Source organism: Bombyx mandarina, chromosome 10 (genome assembly GCF_030267445.1).
Source record: "Bombyx mandarina strain Sakado chromosome 10, ASM3026744v2".
NCBI lineage: Eukaryota > Metazoa > Arthropoda > Insecta > Lepidoptera > Bombycidae > Bombyx > Bombyx mandarina.
In genome coordinates, this window is record NC_143217.1 from 12,464,250 (window position 1) to 12,482,811 (window position 18,562).

The window sequence follows — 18,562 nt, forward strand, 5'->3', positions numbered from 1 at the left end:
AGTTCGGCCGTCTGTTTTGGGTTGTACATTATTAAATTTATTGACTTTGATATCGATTTAATATGATTGCTTATATAAAATTTCTAATTTTATCATTCTTAAAACGTACAAAAATAATAATTAAAACATATTTTATAGGATCTCAAGAAGGTCGATGCCCCAAAACTATTATCTATATATATTTAAATTCATTATGGAGCCCTCATCCGAAACATAGATTATACACTTAATAATATATTTGAATCCGAAATATTGGACACCATTTTTCGGTCGGAATCTATTCATCATGACACTAATTATAAATACCTCTTTAAAATATGTCTTCAAAACATATTTAGACATTCTGTTTAGATATTTCGGGAAAAAGGCTACCGACAAAATCTCTTCGGAACTATTTAAATAAAATAGTTTTATTCCGCAGTGAGTAAAACACTATTGTAAATTCGTTAAATATTTATTAATTAAGTGATTTTAGAGAGGAAGTCACAAGGAATGAGGTTTGTAATTTCATTAACGAATAAATGTTCTGTAGGTGTTTTTTTTTTATCAGGCGGTCCCTTGATAAGTTTAAAATTTTAATCACTCAAGTGAGAGTGATTCAAATGGTGCGGTGCACCTTCCTTGAGGTGCACTGCGGTAGTCTGTTACGGACTTTAGAGTCAGCAAAACAATTAAAATAGATTGTAATAGTCTAAGAAAAACACGTACTCAAAATACGATAACATTCAGCATGCTAGAAATGGGCTGATGGCACTGTATTATGCCATATCTTTATGTTTTGCGGCAAACGACAACTTTATAAAATCAGTGTAGCAAATTTTAAAAATCGTCATATCGTTTACTTGGAAAATTTGAAGCACGAACTCGTCTTAGATTTCACATAATATCTAAATCACATCATCTTTGCACATAACAATATACTTAATTCCTATTAAAGTATAAATTCTACAAATACATTCATACTCAACAATATTTAAAATAAAATAAGCCAAGAACGTTTATCGATAAAACCTACTAACATTAAAATCTTCTGGGCAGCACTAAAGCCGCCATGTTTTGTGGCCAGATGACGTCACAGTGGCACGAATTTTTTGTTGACGTTTCATTTCCATAGGTTTCCTACTTCAGTGGGCACGAATTTTTTGTTGACGTTTCATTTCCATAGGTTTCCTACTTCAGTGTACCTACCGTACTGTACCTACCTAGTATGTAGTAATTTCATTTTTCCAACTATAAAGACGAAGGTATCATACGATATAGCCTAATCTATCGTAAGTTTATTCATAAATTATAGATTCTCTTTCATGGAAATGATATGAAGCTAAATGAATTTAAGTTGATTAACTGGAGATATTCATTAATAGAGATGAAATAAGATGAGATGATATGGGATAAAATATAATCTCAGTAAAATAGTGGTTAGATATTTAATAAGACTTTTCAGTGAACTTTTCAGTAGATCCCGAGAAGCTGCGCCCAGCAGTTTTATTTCATTTTCCCACATTTGTGCATATTCATAAATACTAAATAGTTCATAATTAACCACCGTTATTACACATTTAAACCTAAAGAAATACTAAATAGACAAATTAAAACAATTCACACAACCTCGCTCTTCGCGTTCCCGCCAAAAGGTCTCACAGGACGGTGACTTTTGATTGTTTTTTACAATTTAAAAAAGAATGAAAAGTGTAAAATAGTTTTGGTTTTTTTTAAAGAATTGAATCAAATTTATGAAGATTTGGAGAAATCGCAGCATAAACAAAAAACTAAGATAAAGCTCATGAGAACCCTTATCTTCTCCATACTCTCGTACGCTTCTGAGACGTGGACCCTCAAGGCCCGTATCCGATTGAAAATTTACGCATTTGAAATGTGATGTTGGCGCAAAATGTTGGTCGTATCATAGATGGAGCGCCGAACAAATGTATCAATTCTCTCGGAGCTAAACGTCAAGACCTGTCTATCTACGATCTGTATGCAGCATCTCCTCAAGTAGTTCGGACACGTGACCTGATGAAATCTTGACAAATTGAAAAAAAAAATAATTGTAGGTCACGTGGAAGGAAAGAGAGCTCGAGGAAGATTGCCAACCAGATGGACGGACATTGCCAAGGAAGCCACAAACACCAGCGTTCCGGGTGTCATTCAGCAGGCCAAATGCAGGCAGCATTGTAGGAAACTAGTGCAATTAGACCAAGGTGGTCACGACTTATGATCCACAGTAATGAGGAAGCGACAAAGAAGAAGAAATGTACTTTTAATCTGAAGAATTACGTGGATCAAGTTTGACTTATTTTCTAATAACAATTGAAAAATATATTACAGGGTTTTCCTAAAAAGTACGTCAGAGCATTAGATTTTATTACTTTTAATCCATAATAGTGGAAACAGCACAGCTTTAGTAGAAAATAGTAGTGTTGTATGATCTTAAACCTCTTAGACATTACATTCAGAATCATTAAAAAAAAAAAATGTCATAACTGTCAACAAGCAGAATAAATTTTCAAGCCCCTTTTCGTCAGTTCGTCACATCTTGAATTTTTCGACTGGAATTGGGCTTTTTGTTGGTGGTGTGTAGACGCCTAATATTTAAATAAAGTTAAGTGAACACCTTCCTATTAAATTTTTAGTATATTCAAAGATATCAATCTTTTACAGTGACAAATAGACACATCTTAATCTAAATGGCGCTCAATCCGCAGTACGATGCAATCGGTAAAGGTTTTGTGCAACAATATTACACATTGTTCGATGATCCGGCTCAACGGGCAAATCTTGTTAATATGTACAATGTGAGTATTATTACTGTACCGTTATTTTTATTATATTATGGTTATCTTCCCTTCTCTCACATTTTGAAAATAGTATTTTACGATTTAAATTTTGTTTAGAGGTTCACGTCTGGTTTTACCGACTGCGAAACTCGGCTTCTCATATAAAGCAATTACGTAGAATTTAGACTGAAGAAACGATACAAAGCCTCTATTTTAAGTGTAATTTAAATATGTCCTTTTTAGAATTGTGTTACCATGTGTTAGTACAATTTTATTCTAGATCTTTTAAGTGATGTATTTGTTGATGCCCACTAGGGTGAAAAATTGGTGTCAACTGGACATTGCGATAAATTATACTTTATACCCCTTTTTTAACAATGTTGTATAAACATTTAAACATAGTTGTTTCAGGACTATTGCTTGTTAAGTTATTAATAATGACTTGTCTTGCAGGTTGAAACTTCATTCATGACCTTTGAGGGAGTACAACTGCAGGGTGCTGTTAAAATTATGGAAAAATTAAATGTGAGTAAATAAGAATTTTACCAATTTTAAAGATATTACACTAAAAATCTTCTCTAACACAATCAAAAGTACAGTTATGTATTTAGGAACAGTGCTTATATTTACAGGTTTTGTTTAGTTGTTATTTAACTGAATTTTTTTTTTGTATACACTAAAATTTTCATTCTGGTTTCCTCAGTAGTACTTTGTATAACTTTTTTTATACCTACTTTGTAACATTTTTTTCCTACATATATACATAATTTGTGCTTGTAACAATAATAGTGTAGTTATTGTTATTATGTTATATCTCTGTGTTAAGGCCATCCTGGTCGTAATAGTTAGTGGAGTCTATAGGCATTACAGATTTAATGTTACCACCTTTATTGTTGAGACATGAGATCAAAGTCTGTACTGTATCTAACTGTATCTGATAAAATTACTGCTACTAAGAAGCTATATAATCCATGTTGCTGTTTTTGACCAGAAGGCATCTATTGTGGTAGAGCAGCAAAGGTAGAATTGTGGAAAAATGGTCGTTAGGTCTATCACTTTAGAAATAACCTTATTTTTAATAAAAATGAAAATTAATATTACAGAGTTTGACTTTTCAAAAAATCACTAGAATAGTAACTGCTGTGGATTCCCAGCCAATGTTTGATGGAGGCGTTTTAATTAATGTCCTTGGAAGATTGAAGGTAAATAGTAAATATAAATCACCATTTAACTTTATGTGTTTAATTAAAAATATAATTGCTTTATTTACCTAAACAGGTGAATCACATAATATAAAGTAAAAGTTGTTTATAGTAAATACTATAAATTAATTTTATCATTTAATATCATCTTTATTTAAAAAAATGTTATTTACGTCATTTGAAATACAGTACATTTTTGTGGTAATGTATGTATAAGGTGTTTTTTGTCTACCTTTGAATATTTTTCTAACTGCTAGCTTTCTCTAAAATATTTCTTGACAGTGATGTCTTTTCACACACAAACAACTATCTTAAGCTCTGGCAGTTTGTTTGACTTGGGTTTTCGTAGTCACGAGAATCCTAGGTGTTAATTAAGAGCTAATCATTTTCTCTGTAAAATTAGGGTATTTTAAATTTTATTTTCATGACCTCACATACTATATGTGTAACTAGCTTTCTTTGGTCAGTATTTGGATTCAAATTTAACTGAATGGTTAATAGAGCTGTCCAGCCCATGTTAATAAACTGCGAGCTTGTGTATTCAATAACTCTTAATGTCTACAATGTGCTCATTAACTGTAACCCATAAATGTCTTACATCTGAGAGTGCACATTTAAAATCCTGTTTATAAATACCTGGATCCTGCAAAGTAATACTTCATTTTAGTCTTGTAGTAGTACTAGTAGTTTTCTTTATGCACGCCAAAATATATTGCCAATACTTTCTCTAACTTCTTTGATAAAAGGCAAAAACCTTAAAGCCCGTTCCACTGGCTGGTTTCCTTATGAATGAAAGATTCCTTTGTAGCACTATATTTTTTAAAGTTATTTAATATGAATCCTTACAACAATTATTTAGAGGTGCCAGACTGAGTGTTGGGTTGATAAAATACCGCACATTCGTTTGTATGTTGCCTGTTTAAGTTTGTGTCTGTGACGAGAAAGGAGACGAATTTTTAGGAGTAGGTATGAGGTTATCAGTGTATGGGTGGATACTCAAATGTAAAGTTTTATTATAAGGTACGAAAGCGAAAAGACTTAAGAAGCACTGCTATATACATAATAATTATGTAATCTAATGTATGTAATGTATGTTAATAAACTTTAATAATTATGTAATCGTTTTCTATTCAAAAAATTAAGAAGGGTTCTCATGTAATTTGGAAAGTTTTTTTTTTTTTATTGCTTAGATGGGTGGACGAGCTCACACAGCCCACCTGGTGTTAAATGGTTACTGGAGCCCATAGACATCCACAACGTAAATGCGCCACCCACCTTGAGATATAAGTTCTAAGGTCTCAAGTAAGTTACAACGGCTGCCCCACCCTTCAAACCGAAACGCATTACTGCTTCACGGCAGAAATAGGCAGGGTGGTGGTACTCACCCGCGCGGACTCACAAGAGGTCCTACTACCAGTAATTACGCAAATTATAATTTTTGCGGGTTTGATTTTTATTACACGATGTTATTCCTTCACCGTGGAAATCAATCGTGAACATTTGTTGAGTACGTATTTCATTAGAAAAATTGGTACCCGCTTGAGATTCGAACACCGGGTGCATCGCTCAACACGAATGCACCGGACGTCTTATCCCTTAGGCCACGACGACTTCATTTGTAATATAGCAAAGTTTCGTAAGGTTCTGTATAATCTGTAGTAACACAGATCCAAAAAGTTTTCAAGGTCTAGATGCATTATTCCTTAACTGCCTATACGTAAATTTTGTAATACTACAGGATTCTAATTTTAAATTGTTAATTTTTTATTTTCAGTGTGACGAAGATCCTCCACACCTATACATGCAAACCTTCGTGTTGAAGCCACTCGGAGATTCATTTTATGTTCAGCACGACATTTTCCGTTTAGGCATCCATGACATAGCTTAGATCACAAGGACAGACACAACACGAAGAAATGCTTAACTTGAAATTTGATATAACATACAACTGTTGAATCAGAATTCTTGACATTTGGTACACATTATATTTTTCTTGTATCTATTTCGTCAAAGAATTTATGAAATTGAAAGGACTAGACGATTATGAAATTATGATAATGATCGATTTAGTGATCGAACAGGGTAATCTAATATGAGAATTTGGTTTTCATTACACAGAAAATGGAGATAAATTGTTACATGTTTGTAAACGAACAAATTATAAAAATGAAAAACCGCTTTCATTATTGTTACCCTTGGAGATAATGCGATTTTGGGTTACGCCATTCTTCGAGTTGTTAATTATACTTTTAAATATCAATAACATACAAACACTAGTTTCATCATGCTTCTCAAGTCTGTTTGGTTATCTAGGTATATAAGTGCTATCAAAAATTGTGAATAGCTGTTACTAAATTTGGCATCTTTTTGTGCTTTATTTAACGTTGCTACGAGAACTCTTTGCATTATATGTAAACATTTTATAACAAATACATTATAATTTTCTACACGGTCTTGTTTATAATTATTTTTTTCCTACCTATTCTAGTAACCACGAGGGGTTATTCTAGATTCGCCGAATTAGTAAGTGAGTTCACGGGGCTCAAACCTGATGACGTTGCTAATACAAACCCTAGCAAGAGCCGCGTTTCGCAGAATCTACCACCGGATCGGAAACGCGACCCACTGAGAAGATCCGGCGAGAAACTTAGTGGGCCGTCTGTAGGTTAACTGGCCGGTTACTCGCCGAGCCTTTCATCGCAAGCGACGGGTTCGACGAGAACGTTGATCGGTGCTTGGGATACCTAAAAGCACCGTTAGTGGATCGGGAGGATCCGAAATGACGTTGTTTAGACACCTTTAATACAATGTCACGTGCCCTGCTGTTACGGTTGAATAGTAGTAGTCTTAATATTCTTAAAACTAACAATCATTAAGTTAATGTGTTCTGCGGGTTTCGGGCGATGCCATAACTTGTCTCCAAACCCTTCTATTTTATGGATGGCATACATGTGATGTTCGATCTTCTGTAACCACATAGCACTAGGCTTAGGTGTTGCCAAGCTGTTTTTCCCATCCCAGCTATAAAAAAAGAGCAGATTTTTACAATATAATCTTGTCATCATTATCTAATCATCGATGCTAAGCTTAATTCTAGGAAGTTCTCTTTCTCCCGGTTAATCTGTGATATAACATTATTTTCAAGAACACTTTGTCGAAACCCTGAACAAATATACACCTCAAAATAAAAAGCTCTTTCCTTACCGGTTAAAAATTAACTCGACTGCAATGCGTTTGTGGATAATTCATCGGATTTAGTTGAGCTTTATTATAATGTTCTTGAGACTTCACTGTAAGTTAGTCTCAGTAGTACTTAACTTTGTTGGCCACTTTTTTGCCTTACTTTGCTAGTCTCGAAGCGTTATGCGAGCTTCACCCAAAGTGTAGGCAAGCTCACAGAGCTCAGCCTGAAGTCATTGTAAACACTAGCCCTAGGAAGAGCAGTGCTTCGCTGAATTTACCACCGGATGTTATCGCTTTTGGCCACACAGTACAGTGTATCAAGAAAAAAAAACGAAAATAGATGCTAAGACAATCAATATATTATAAATAGTCAAAAAAAAAAATAACAAAAAGAACCACTGAAAACAGGTACATTTTTTACCGATCTCAGAATTATAAGACTCGCTTCTTCCATTAAATCCTTAGAGGCTACGAACACTTAACAAGTTTTTAGCATGCACTACAAACGACACACAGGCCACCACGCCACGATGGCCGACTTGTCTAAGCGAATGACTAGGTTGCAGGTGATACTTTCGTTGCTTTGCTGGCCACAAACGTGTCTTTATTGATTTAATTTTTGTATTCCCGTAGGTCTTTAGCAGTTTTGAATTAACCACAGATGTGTACTATGAAAGGTTGCCATGTTATAAAACTAATAGCCTGAAAATGTTTATGGTCTGTGTTCTAGGGACATTTTTTTTATTTTAGCTTTTCATTTCTTCGTCCTTTTTTATATATAAAAATTTGTTACGTAACACATATATTATTCTTATTTTCCGTGTCGAAACTACGATACATAAAAAAATCGAGGTTCACATTATTTCAACTGGCTACAAACATCGTAAAATTATTATTACTTATCAAAAGCGTTTGTTAAAATAAGAACAATATCTTAAAAATACGTACACTTTACTCTGAACGGAGCGGATTTGGTTAGTTTATTTTGCATGTAAAAAATATCGTATCGTATTTTTAAACTGCTAAAATGACACAGTAGAAAATGACTATGTAGTGAGTAAAGTACTACAGAGCAGAGATCAAACAAGACATGGCAAGACCGTTTTGGCCTCGTTTAAATGAACGTGTTTTGTAGACAATTCCTAGAGTTAGCACTGTTCCGTTAAGATAATAAAAAAAAAACACAACCAGTCATATCGTAGCTTCCCAGATCGTAAAAAAAAAACATAAAAAATCAAATACAACATTTTTGAATCGTATATTACTATTTTAATCATCAAAATCTTACCAAGTTTAAATTAAGAATGTTTAAATAAAAATAAAACAATGCTAACAAACGGAACAGTGCTAAGTTTAAAGTTCAATTTTAACGTACAGACGGCGGTATTATTTCAGAATCAATTGGCGATTTCTTGCAAACAAAAAGTTTGATCGTTATCTCGGCCTGAGTTTAAGATCTCCATATAAAATAACAACAAAAAAGAGAAAAAAAAAAACACATTAAAACTATCAACAAACAGTCGTTTCGAATACTGTAACTTGACTCCATCCGTAATTTTACATGACCTAAAACGTTACGTTAAAATATTTATAATGATGAATCTTTACATTTATAATTCCAGACATTGTGCCAATATTTATTCCCGTTAATTCATATACATACTATATGAACGAAATCAATTAAAAAAAAAAAAAAACAAAAAGAAAACAAAGATCATAGGTATCAAATAGGAACTCAAAAAATGTTACGTACCGTAAACTGTACACAGTTTCGTAATGTTACAAAGAATGTACTTAAACTAAATGTAAAAGTTTAGAATTATTACAAAAATATATTTCTTGAATACTTTTTTTTTTGGTTTTTGTAAAACATTGAATTTAAAGTATGTAAAACCAAATGCTAAATAACAAAATATATATATATATATCATAAGATGAAACTCGGCAAATCGCAAAAAAATTTGTACGAAAATCTATTGATGAGTATACGACAGGAAATAAAATAGACAATCTATTGTAATACATACATGTACAATTATAATTTGGATGCCGACTATTGAAAACTGTATACCAATTCACACTCCTCTGATTAGAATTATTATTAATTAGAAACAAATTATAATATTTAATTAAATGCAAATCACAACGTAAATCAACAATAACTTGAGCAAATTCATTATTTATTTTTGTACTAATAGGTTTTAATTTAAAAGTTTCAATAATAACAAGTGAGGGTATAATTTCCAACAGTCGGGTTTTGTTTAATGGAGGTCATGTACTCAGGCTTATAAAAATGGCGCCCCAAAACCTCACCACTGCTTGATTCAAACAAAGGAGTGTCGGTATTACTTAAAACATTTTTATCCTTTACAGTTCTATTAAATTTCGAGATTAATTAGGCAGGTTTTGAGCTAGCTTAATAAGACTTTTTTTCTTTACTGTCCACGGTGATGGAGTGATGAATTTATATATATACTATACTATATAATATGAAGGTTCGTTACTTTCACCCTGACTATAAATGTGGTTACATCAAAATATATCATATAAAATTAGTAAATGCATGTACGTTTATTCTTCTGATTTTTATGTGTTCAAAGTTTACAGTTATTGTTAGCATTTGCATTTTTAACACTCAAGGGGCACGCGAGTGAATTGCGTAATACAATAAGTGTATCTATAGTTATATATATTTAAAGAACTTCATCAAATACGTGAGGTTTGAATCAAACAGTTCGTTCGAGTTAAGGGGCTTTGTTCGGGACTGTATTTTAGGATCCGCCTTTCTTCCGTCTCGAGCCGGAGAAGGCGACGCCCCGGAGAGATCGCATCGCCATCGCTCGGTTAAAATGTCTCTGCGTCTTGGGCTCCTCCGTGTCGGTGCCGCTGTCCACCGACGACAATATCACTAGCAGTACACCCATTACCTTGAAAATAAATTATTTTTATTTACAACCACGACTGTAATTAATTCTCCTTCGCAAATAGTCCTTCAATTTATGAAAAAAAAAAAACCAATGGTGTCAGTCTCTGTGCTTAGTGCGAGTTTTTTAACGTTCTGGATAACGTAAAAGTTAACTCTGGATTTGGAACGTTTACCTACGTTTGCCGCTAGGGGCGCTGTTTTAACTGCATACAAATTTGAGTTAACTTTTACGCTATCGAGGACGTTAAAAAACTCGCACTAAGCACACTGATATATACAGGAACTTCAATTACTTTTCCGGTCCAATTCTTCCATGTACGTCCTGTTTTTGAAGCTGGTGCAAAAGTTGATTCTAGGACGGTGATGCAGCCTATTTTTGGCGCAAACCTACTTATCCGACCGCGACGGGGCAACGTAAGGCCGCCGTCGCCCGAAACGTGTCTTGTCGGATCCCCCGGATTCACTCTCGGTGCTTTTAGGCCTCTTAAGCACCGGTCTCGGAACTCGTCGATTACGACGAAGAGTTGGACGAGCGAACTAACCCATAGACACATCCCACTGAGTTTCTCGCCGGATCTTTTCAGTGGGTCGCGTTTCCGATCCGGTGGTAGACTCTGCGAAGCACTGCTCTTGCGAGGGCTAGTGTTAGCAAATTCTTTCAGGTTGAGCCCGTGAGCTCACCTACCCGTCCGGGCGTAGCTGGAATAGCCCCTTAGGCTACCAGAGAATAGATAGAAAAAAAAAGCGCAAACGTATTCCGGTTTCATGTATAAAAGTCAAGTCATCTCAATATAATATTCATTGAAAATTTGTCTTGTGTATCAAAGGGGGGTACCGACAAGAATGTTGTGCAGTTCAAAGGTATCCCTAAAAACTTGACATCAGATAAGTTCACAGAGTAGTAATTACTCACTTGATGTAAAATAAAGCCTACAAAATTTGATATTCTACAAAAAATAGCAATAAATTATATCATATCAATTAATTCCTTACCAAACAAATAATGATGAGTAATGTGTACACGTGAACCGAAGCCTCCGGTATATTCTCGATATCTTTGAGTGCAGCGAGCGCTGGCTCGAAGTCCGGCTTCAGAGCCAGCGCGTGTCTCAGGTGAAGCGCTGCTTCCTGAAACAAATATTAGATTCAAGTAAACTTTTTAATTTACTTTTTTTCCTAACTTTTTTTTTTCACCACGCATACACCGCCATACATCTCGTTCTTGATTAGATTAAAATCTCAATTGTTTATGAATCACTTCGTTCAATTACTTCGATTGAATCAGGGTTCCGGTGAAATCAGGTATCAATGCACCATATCGGATCACTAAATTTTATTAGATTACTAGCTTTTGCCTGCGACTTCGTCCGCGTGGAATAGTTCACTTATAATGCTTTATTTTAGGACAAATTTGGTTAGCATAAAAAACGTTATAGTGAGCCAATCTTAACATATAGACATATGCTGTCGCGGACTTTTTTTTAGATCTTTTAAAGGGGAACAATTCTGTCATACATTATTTTAGCGAAACTTTAACCGTTTCGGCAGTGCACGCAGTGGAAGCTCTCAAAAGGGATTAAAACCCCGACTTTGAAACATTCTTTATTGGTGCTCCGCTTGCATTGGTCTTAGCGTGGTGTTATATAGCCTATAGCATTCCTCGATAAATCTATGCTATCTAACACTGAAAGATTTTTTCAAATCGGACCAGTACTTCCTGAGATTAGCGCGGTCAAACAAACAAACTCTTCAGCTTTATAATATTAGTATAGACTAGCTGTACCCGCCCGCTTTGCTGGGCATTTAAAATTATAATATTATCTCCACAAAGATTCTCATCATTAATGCCCCCGAAACTGGTGTAGGGAGTCAAACACTCATATAAATATTAGCCCATCCATTAAGTACATGTATTTTCTACATGGATTTCAAGTCAATCGGATGCATGGTTCAGTAGTTATAATGGAACATCCGTAAAAATTCTGCCTATTTCTGCCGTGAAGCAGTAATGCGTTTCGGTTTGAAGGGTAGGGCAGCCGTTGTAACTATACTTGGGACCTTAGAACTTATGTCTCAAAATGGGTGGCGCATTTACGTTGTAGGTGTCTATGGGCCAAGTAGGCCAGTAACCACTTAACACCAGGTGGGCTGTGAGCTCGTCCACCCATCGAAGCAATAAAAAAATAAACCACTGTAGATTTATATATTAGTATAGATTAAAATCGTGTACCTGATAATGTCCGTACGCTTTGAATATCTCGCCGAGCGTGAAGTACTGTTGCCATGCGCTACGGTCCGGGGGCTGCACCTCGAGCGATCGGCGCGTCAGGTAGATGGCGTCGTCCAAGTACTGCAGCGTGAACAGGACTCGCGCCAGATTCAGTAGCACCTGAAGGTTCGTTACTTTCACCCTGACTATAAATGTGGTTACATCAAAATATATTATATTAAAATTAGTAAATGCATGTTCGTTTATTCTTCTGATTTTTACGTGTTCAATGTTTTGAGATATTGTTATATATGTCATCTGCATTTCTAACACTCAAGAGTCGTCGTGGCCTAAAGGATAGGACGTCCGGTGCAATCGTATCTAGCGATGCAACGGTGTTCGAATCCCGCTGGCGGGTACCAATTTTTTCTAATGAAATATGTACTTAAATGTTCACGATTGACTTCCACGGTGAAGGAATAACATCGTGTAATAAAAATGAAGCCCGCAAAATTTTAAATTTGCGTAATTACTGGTGGTAGGACCACTTGTGAGTCTGCACGGGTAGGTACCACCGCCCTGCCTATTTCTGCCGTGAAGCAGTAATGCGTTTCGGTATGAAGGGCGGGGCAGCCGTTGTACTTGTTACAAGTGAGACCTTAGAACTTATATCAAGGTGGGTGGCGCAATTACGTTGTAGATGTCTATGGGCTCCAGTAACCACTTCACACCAGATGGGCTGTGAGCTCGTTCACCCATCTAAGCAATAAAAAAAGAACGCGCGCGAGTGACTTGCGTTATACAATGAGTAATCGTTATAGTCACAGAGAAGCATCATCATCATCATAATTTCAGAATTAGATCATTTTATTTATAGTATTTTCAATCAAACGAATATTTTGTTTAACATTTGCATTTTGTTTACTTCTTTTTTATCTACAAATGAGCTCCCAGTCTCTCAATGAGAAGTCAAGATAGTCTCTGAGAACTTTATGGCTGTAAAGCTCGAATTTGGAGACATAAAGACAGATGTATATGTAGTTGAGCATTCCAAATATTTTTAATGCATTAATAGTATGCAATAGTAGTAGCAATGTTATCAAATTACAAATAAGAATTCTTTAAGCAATTGATCTGAAAATCTAGATATAGTGATGCCAAAAAAAACATATAATAACAATTTTAGCATAAAGCAAGATTGACTTTTGCTTGCTAGTTTGCCTTGGTTTTGAAAGCAATGTTTAAAAATTTCCTTGCTCTTAATTTATTTTAAATATCTCTACTGTGTTTCTAATTGATACAGTCAAATCTGGATAAGCAAGAGTTCAAGGGAGCACAATCTCATTCTCGCTTATAGATATTCTGGTTTCTCACTAACCAGAGTTTGTCGCTAATGCTCCCTCTGAATTTCATTTCGCGATTTTCCGGATTCAAACGCATTCACTATTCACTTAATTACAGTACTTTAATTTTCCGTTTGGACATGATGTAGAACAGAACTTTCCTTCGCAATTGATTAACGATAAACTGAGTAAGTCCGACAAACAGGACGGTACAGAGGCACACACACGTGTCCATTCGAAAAGAATGCGATAAAATAACAACGCTATTTAGTTCTACGAAATAGAATAGGTTCAATATTGACGAGAAAACAATTCAAAAACAATAGAAGGAAGTTCCACAAAAGTTAAGAATCTATACTAATATTATAAAGAGGAAAGATTTGTTTGTTTGTTTGTTTCGAATAGGCTCCGAAACTACTGGACCGATTTGAAAAATTCTTTTTCCATTAGAAGCCGACATTGTCCCTGATGAACATAGGCTACTTTTTTTTTTTTTTTTTTTTTTTGTTTCATGTGTGTTTTAATGTTTCCGAAGCGAAGCGAGGGCGGGTCGCTAGTGAGTCATAAAATAGCAGATGTTAAATTCGTAATTTGTTTTTTCATTTGTTCCTCCTAAATAATATAAATAAATAAAGCTCGACTGTCGCTTATAGAGGTATAGATAAGTAGCAGTCTCACTTACAGAGGTCCATGAGGGAAAAACGACTCTCTCTTACAGAGGTTTCTGTTTCTCCCTAATAGAGGTTTTGGGAGCTTAAAATGACGGGTCCTGGCTATTACTCTCACTTATCCAGTTCTCGCTTACCCAGGTTTGACTGTATATCATATATTTCTTACCTCAGCATTGTAAGGTGCCACTGCTAGTGCTCGCCGGAAACACTCTATTGATTGTCGAGTGTCTCCTTTGATTCTCCAAAAGTTGCCAATCTGATTGTATAACTGTACTGATTTGGGTTTTTCTCTTTTCGCCTTCTTTAGACGTTTCTCTAAAGAATTTATATCAAATTCCGTGACTCCATTTTTCTTTTTTGTGAATATCAATGCAACCTAAAAGATATGGCACTTATGATAAGTAAATATATTGAAAGAGCAGTATTCAGTGACGTGTTGCATATAAAATACAAGCTAATAAAGATTATGTGGTACATCTAATTAATTTTACATAATTCAACATAAATAATTATAATAATAACTGGCGAAAAATAACACATGCTCTTCAGACCACAAATTGGGATTCCCTGTGTTATGGGTACCAGAGACTGACATACTTAATTATGTCTAATACATTATGTCTATTAAGATAATACACCCACAAAAGTGCAAACAAACCTGTTCATCATAATAATTGAATTATTGCCTGATTTGGGAATTGAACCCATGACCCTTGGTGCCACAGTCAGGGGCTCTGAGCTACCACTGCATCACTGATTAAATATATACATATATATATATATATATATATATCTTTCCATTTTCCATAACTCACAAAAACTGAAGAAAATAGTTCTGATCATGTTGTTTACCTGTGGTTCAGGTACATTAGGATGTCTGTGTCGTCTAGCAACTCCAACTAAGTTATCATAGTAAGTGAAGTTTACTGCTTTGCCACAATCTAAATATTCATCATCTGAGTGCCCATTTGTTTCTGATGGCGGTGTATCTTCATTAGTTTCACTGCCAGCTCTAAGTGTAAAAAGGTTTTACTGTATTATTATCGAAGCACGATGCTTTAAAGAAATTTTAAGAGTACAGCTTTTAATTTCACTAATTATTGTTTTCAAGATTCAATTCATGTATAAAAAATGTACGTTGTTTGCATTTTTATATATCCAATCTTATCCTTAATTCAAAGTGCTCAGATAGATTTGAAACACTTTTATGGACTCAAATTCAGCATTTAAGTTGTATTAAAAAAGAAAATGATTAAACTTCATACATTTCACTTTTGAAAACAATTTTTCTTTACTTAACTACTATAAATGAAACTATGACAGTATAAGTGAGCTCTGGCTTATATATAGTTGAAAAATGCTTTAAAAATAGCTGTTATATGTTTAATTACCCACTAATTTGAGTTTCACAACAAAGCTTACCTCTGTTGTTCATAAATCTGACAATCTGTGCAAAACATATCAAATCCATGTTTCGTCCATGTATTCCCATAGTAAACTGTAGATGTTATTATATTAAATACGGTGTCTTCCTCACTTAATGGTTTTTCTGTGTCATCCTAGAATAAATTGACATTTTAAAAATAGACATCATCATTCATCATCATTATCCTGCCCTTCTCCCAGTCACCTGGGGTCGGCGCAACATGTTTTCTCCTTCCATACTCTTCTATCATATACCATTTCTTCGCTCACTCCCCTCCTACCCATATCGTCTTTCACACAATCCATCCATTTCTTCTTAGGTCTACCTCTTCCTCTAAATCCTTCCACATTCATAGTTAACACTCTCCTAACAACCTCATTTTCATTCCGTCTCATCACATGTCCATACCATCCCAAACGTGCACTCCTCAGCTTCTCTGTCACAGGTGCCACTTTCAGACTTCCTCTAACATATTCATTCCGTATTCTATCCATTCTCGTTACTCCACACATCCATCGCAACATTCGCATCTCTGCTGCATGCAATCGCCTTTCATCCGCCACTTTCGTTGTCCAACAAGCTGATCCATACAAGACGGCAGGCCTTATTAAGGTCTTATATATCTTCCCTTTTAGGGGAAGAGGGATGTGCGAGTCACATATGGTGCCCGTGACCTGCCGCCATTTCATCCATCCTGCGTCAATTCTGTGCCTCACAGTACGATCCAGTTCACCGTCGCTTTGGATAACAGACCCTAGGTATCGGAAGTCTTGACATACTGGCAAAGGTATTCCGTCGAGGAAAATGGGTGTAAAATTGGAGAGACCACCAAAATCACAGAACAGATGTTCGGTTTTCGATCTGCTGATTTTTAGGCCAACACTCTCCAACTTGCATCGCCATTTCTCCAGTATGTTTTGGACCTCGAGCCCGTTTTCTCCGACGAGCACTATGTCATCGGCAAACAGCATACACCAAGGGGGCTCTTCCTGTATCTCCGATGTCAAGGCATCCATCACAAGCAGGAAGAGATAGGGACTTAGTGCAGACCCTTGGTGTAAGCCCACTGCCACATTGAACTCGTCGGAATTCCCCGCGGCGGTTCGTACATACGTCCTGGCTCGACTGTACATGGCACAGATTAACCTCACATACTTACCAGGTATACCTTTCTCATTCAATGCCCACCACAAAACTGCTCTAGGTACTCGGTCGTACGCTTTTTCTAGATCAACGAACACCATATGCAGATTCCTGTGCACGTCGCGATGTTTTTCGCACACTTGGCGTAGTGCAAATATGGCGTCCGTTGTCCCGCGACCAGGCATGAACCCGAACTGGTTTTGGGTGATCTCACTTTCATCTCGCAATCGCTTTTCTATCACTTTCTCCCAAACTTTCATACTATGAGACATAAGCTTTATTCCCCGATAGCTGCCACAGTCTTGCACATCCCCTTTATTTTTGTATATGGGCACCAGCGTGCTGATGCTCCATTCCGTAGGGATCACTTCTTCTTGCAGCAGCTTATTGAAGAATAAAGTCAGCCACTTATATCCGTCTTCTCCCAGTATCTTCCATACTTCCACTGGTATACCGTCTGGTCCTTCCGATTTTCCGCTTTTCATACTTCTCACTGCTTCTCTAACTTCATACATACTAATCTCATTCACAAGTCCGACGTTCTCTGGCTTCCTATTAATCACTCTATTCCAGTCGTTCTCCTCATTCATTAATTTTTCAAAATATATCTTCCAGCGCTCTTTTATTTCGTCATCTCTCATTAAAACTTTACCTGTCTCATTTTTCATACATCTGACATGCTTAATATCTTTCGCTCTTTCTTAAAGCGTCTATTGTCTATTTTAAAAATAGACAATAACTAGTATTACAATATATGAATGAACTTATTATCAACTGTATATTGCTAAAAGAAATTATGTATTCAAGGCTAACAAGCTCAACAATAAATGGTTCAACTTAATGAAAGGCTAATATGTACGTATGTTAAGAATAATTTAGTGCAGCAGTTATATAAATGTTTAAAACTCAATAGACTTACTTGAGACAAAGTTTTGCCATCTACAATAAGGTCTTCTTCTAAATTCAATTTCCAAATATTAGAGGTGCGAGAATTTATAACAATAACTTGAAATGAAAATATATACAAAACTAAACAAGACAAGTATGGCAAGTCCCACATCTTGATCATTCAAACACAAACATAATATAAGAAAGGTTTTATTGTATCACTTCACTCAATAGCTTTTTCAAGGATATCAAATTTTATGTTATTATCTGCTGTTTAATGACTTTAACTCGGTCTTTTTATAAAAATACCATCGTCGATCGTGCTATCGCAATGGCTTAATTTTTTTTCGATTTGACATTAATAGTGCTGCACTGTCACTGTTGTACATTGATTAGTCTATGACCTGTATCGAGTAACAAAGTTTTCACTTAAAGGTTTCGTTAATAGGTAATAAAATATAAAAAGGACCAAAGTTCAATTTCTGGCGTTGGTAATACATTTCGGGACTAACTGTAAAAAAGGTAGTATAAATTGAGTTTTTAGGTAATTAATGTTTTAAATGAACAGGGCTTTTGCTATAAATAATATTTATGTGGTATATATTCATTAGAATGTAAGCCAATGAGTAGTACAATAATAGGCCAATTATTTGCACAAAAAAGGACCATCTAGCACAGAATACCTACCTACTTTTAAATCAAAGTGGTTATAGTTAGTTTGACAATAGTGTCTATCAATGACGTTCAGACTGTCAAATTTTGTTGCTTCTAAATTCTGAATAACCACCAACAAT

At 35.4% G+C, this 18,562-nt stretch overlaps 2 protein-coding genes across 2 annotated transcripts; one reads left to right on the plus strand and one right to left on the minus strand.

Annotated features, from left to right (window-relative positions):
• Nucleotides 1-2,333: 2,333 nt before the first annotated feature.
• On the plus strand, nt 2,334-6,428 carry Ntf-2 (nuclear transport factor-2). The gene is made up of 5 exons (XM_028174585.2): nt 2,334-2,573; nt 2,662-2,795; nt 3,231-3,302; nt 3,881-3,979; nt 5,754-6,428. The coding sequence occupies exons 2-5, from the start codon at nt 2,688-2,690 to the stop codon at nt 5,865-5,867; spliced, it is 393 nt and encodes a 130-aa protein (XP_028030386.1). The 5' UTR covers nt 2,334-2,573; nt 2,662-2,687; the 3' UTR covers nt 5,868-6,428.
• Nucleotides 6,429-7,501: 1,073 nt separating this feature from the next.
• On the minus strand, nt 7,502-18,427 carry LOC114243201 (uncharacterized). The gene is made up of 7 exons (XM_028174601.2): nt 17,800-18,427; nt 15,734-15,870; nt 15,164-15,323; nt 14,478-14,687; nt 12,319-12,477; nt 11,082-11,216; nt 7,502-10,089 (listed from the first exon to the last, which is right to left on the minus strand). The coding sequence occupies exons 1-7, from the start codon at nt 17,947-17,949 to the stop codon at nt 9,934-9,936; spliced, it is 1,107 nt and encodes a 368-aa protein (XP_028030402.2). The 5' UTR covers nt 17,950-18,427; the 3' UTR covers nt 7,502-9,933.
• Between the last annotated feature and the right edge of the window lie 135 nt (nt 18,428-18,562).

Excerpts from the sequence above, each read along its gene's own strand:
- Ntf-2 (XM_028174585.2), top strand. The coding sequence starts at position 2,688 with ATGGCGCTCAATCCGCAGTACGATGCAATCGGTAAAGGTTTTGTGCAA. Across the intron at positions 3,303-3,880 it reads AAATTATGGAAAAATTAAAT|AGTTTGACTTTTCAAAAAAT; the intron begins GTGAGTAAATAA and ends TTAATATTACAG. Across the intron at positions 3,980-5,753 it reads ATGTCCTTGGAAGATTGAAG|TGTGACGAAGATCCTCCACA; the intron begins GTAAATAGTAAA and ends TTTTATTTTCAG.
- LOC114243201 (XM_028174601.2), bottom strand. The coding sequence starts at position 17,949 with ATGATCAAGATGTGGGACTTGCCATACTTGTCTTGTTTAGTTTTGTAT. Across the intron at positions 15,324-15,733 it reads CAGATTTATGAACAACAGAG|AGCTGGCAGTGAAACTAATG; the intron begins GTAAGCTTTGTT and ends TTTTACACTTAG. Across the intron at positions 10,090-11,081 it reads TACTCATCATTATTTGTTTG|GTAATGGGTGTACTGCTAGT; the intron begins GTAAGGAATTAA and ends TTTATTTTCAAG.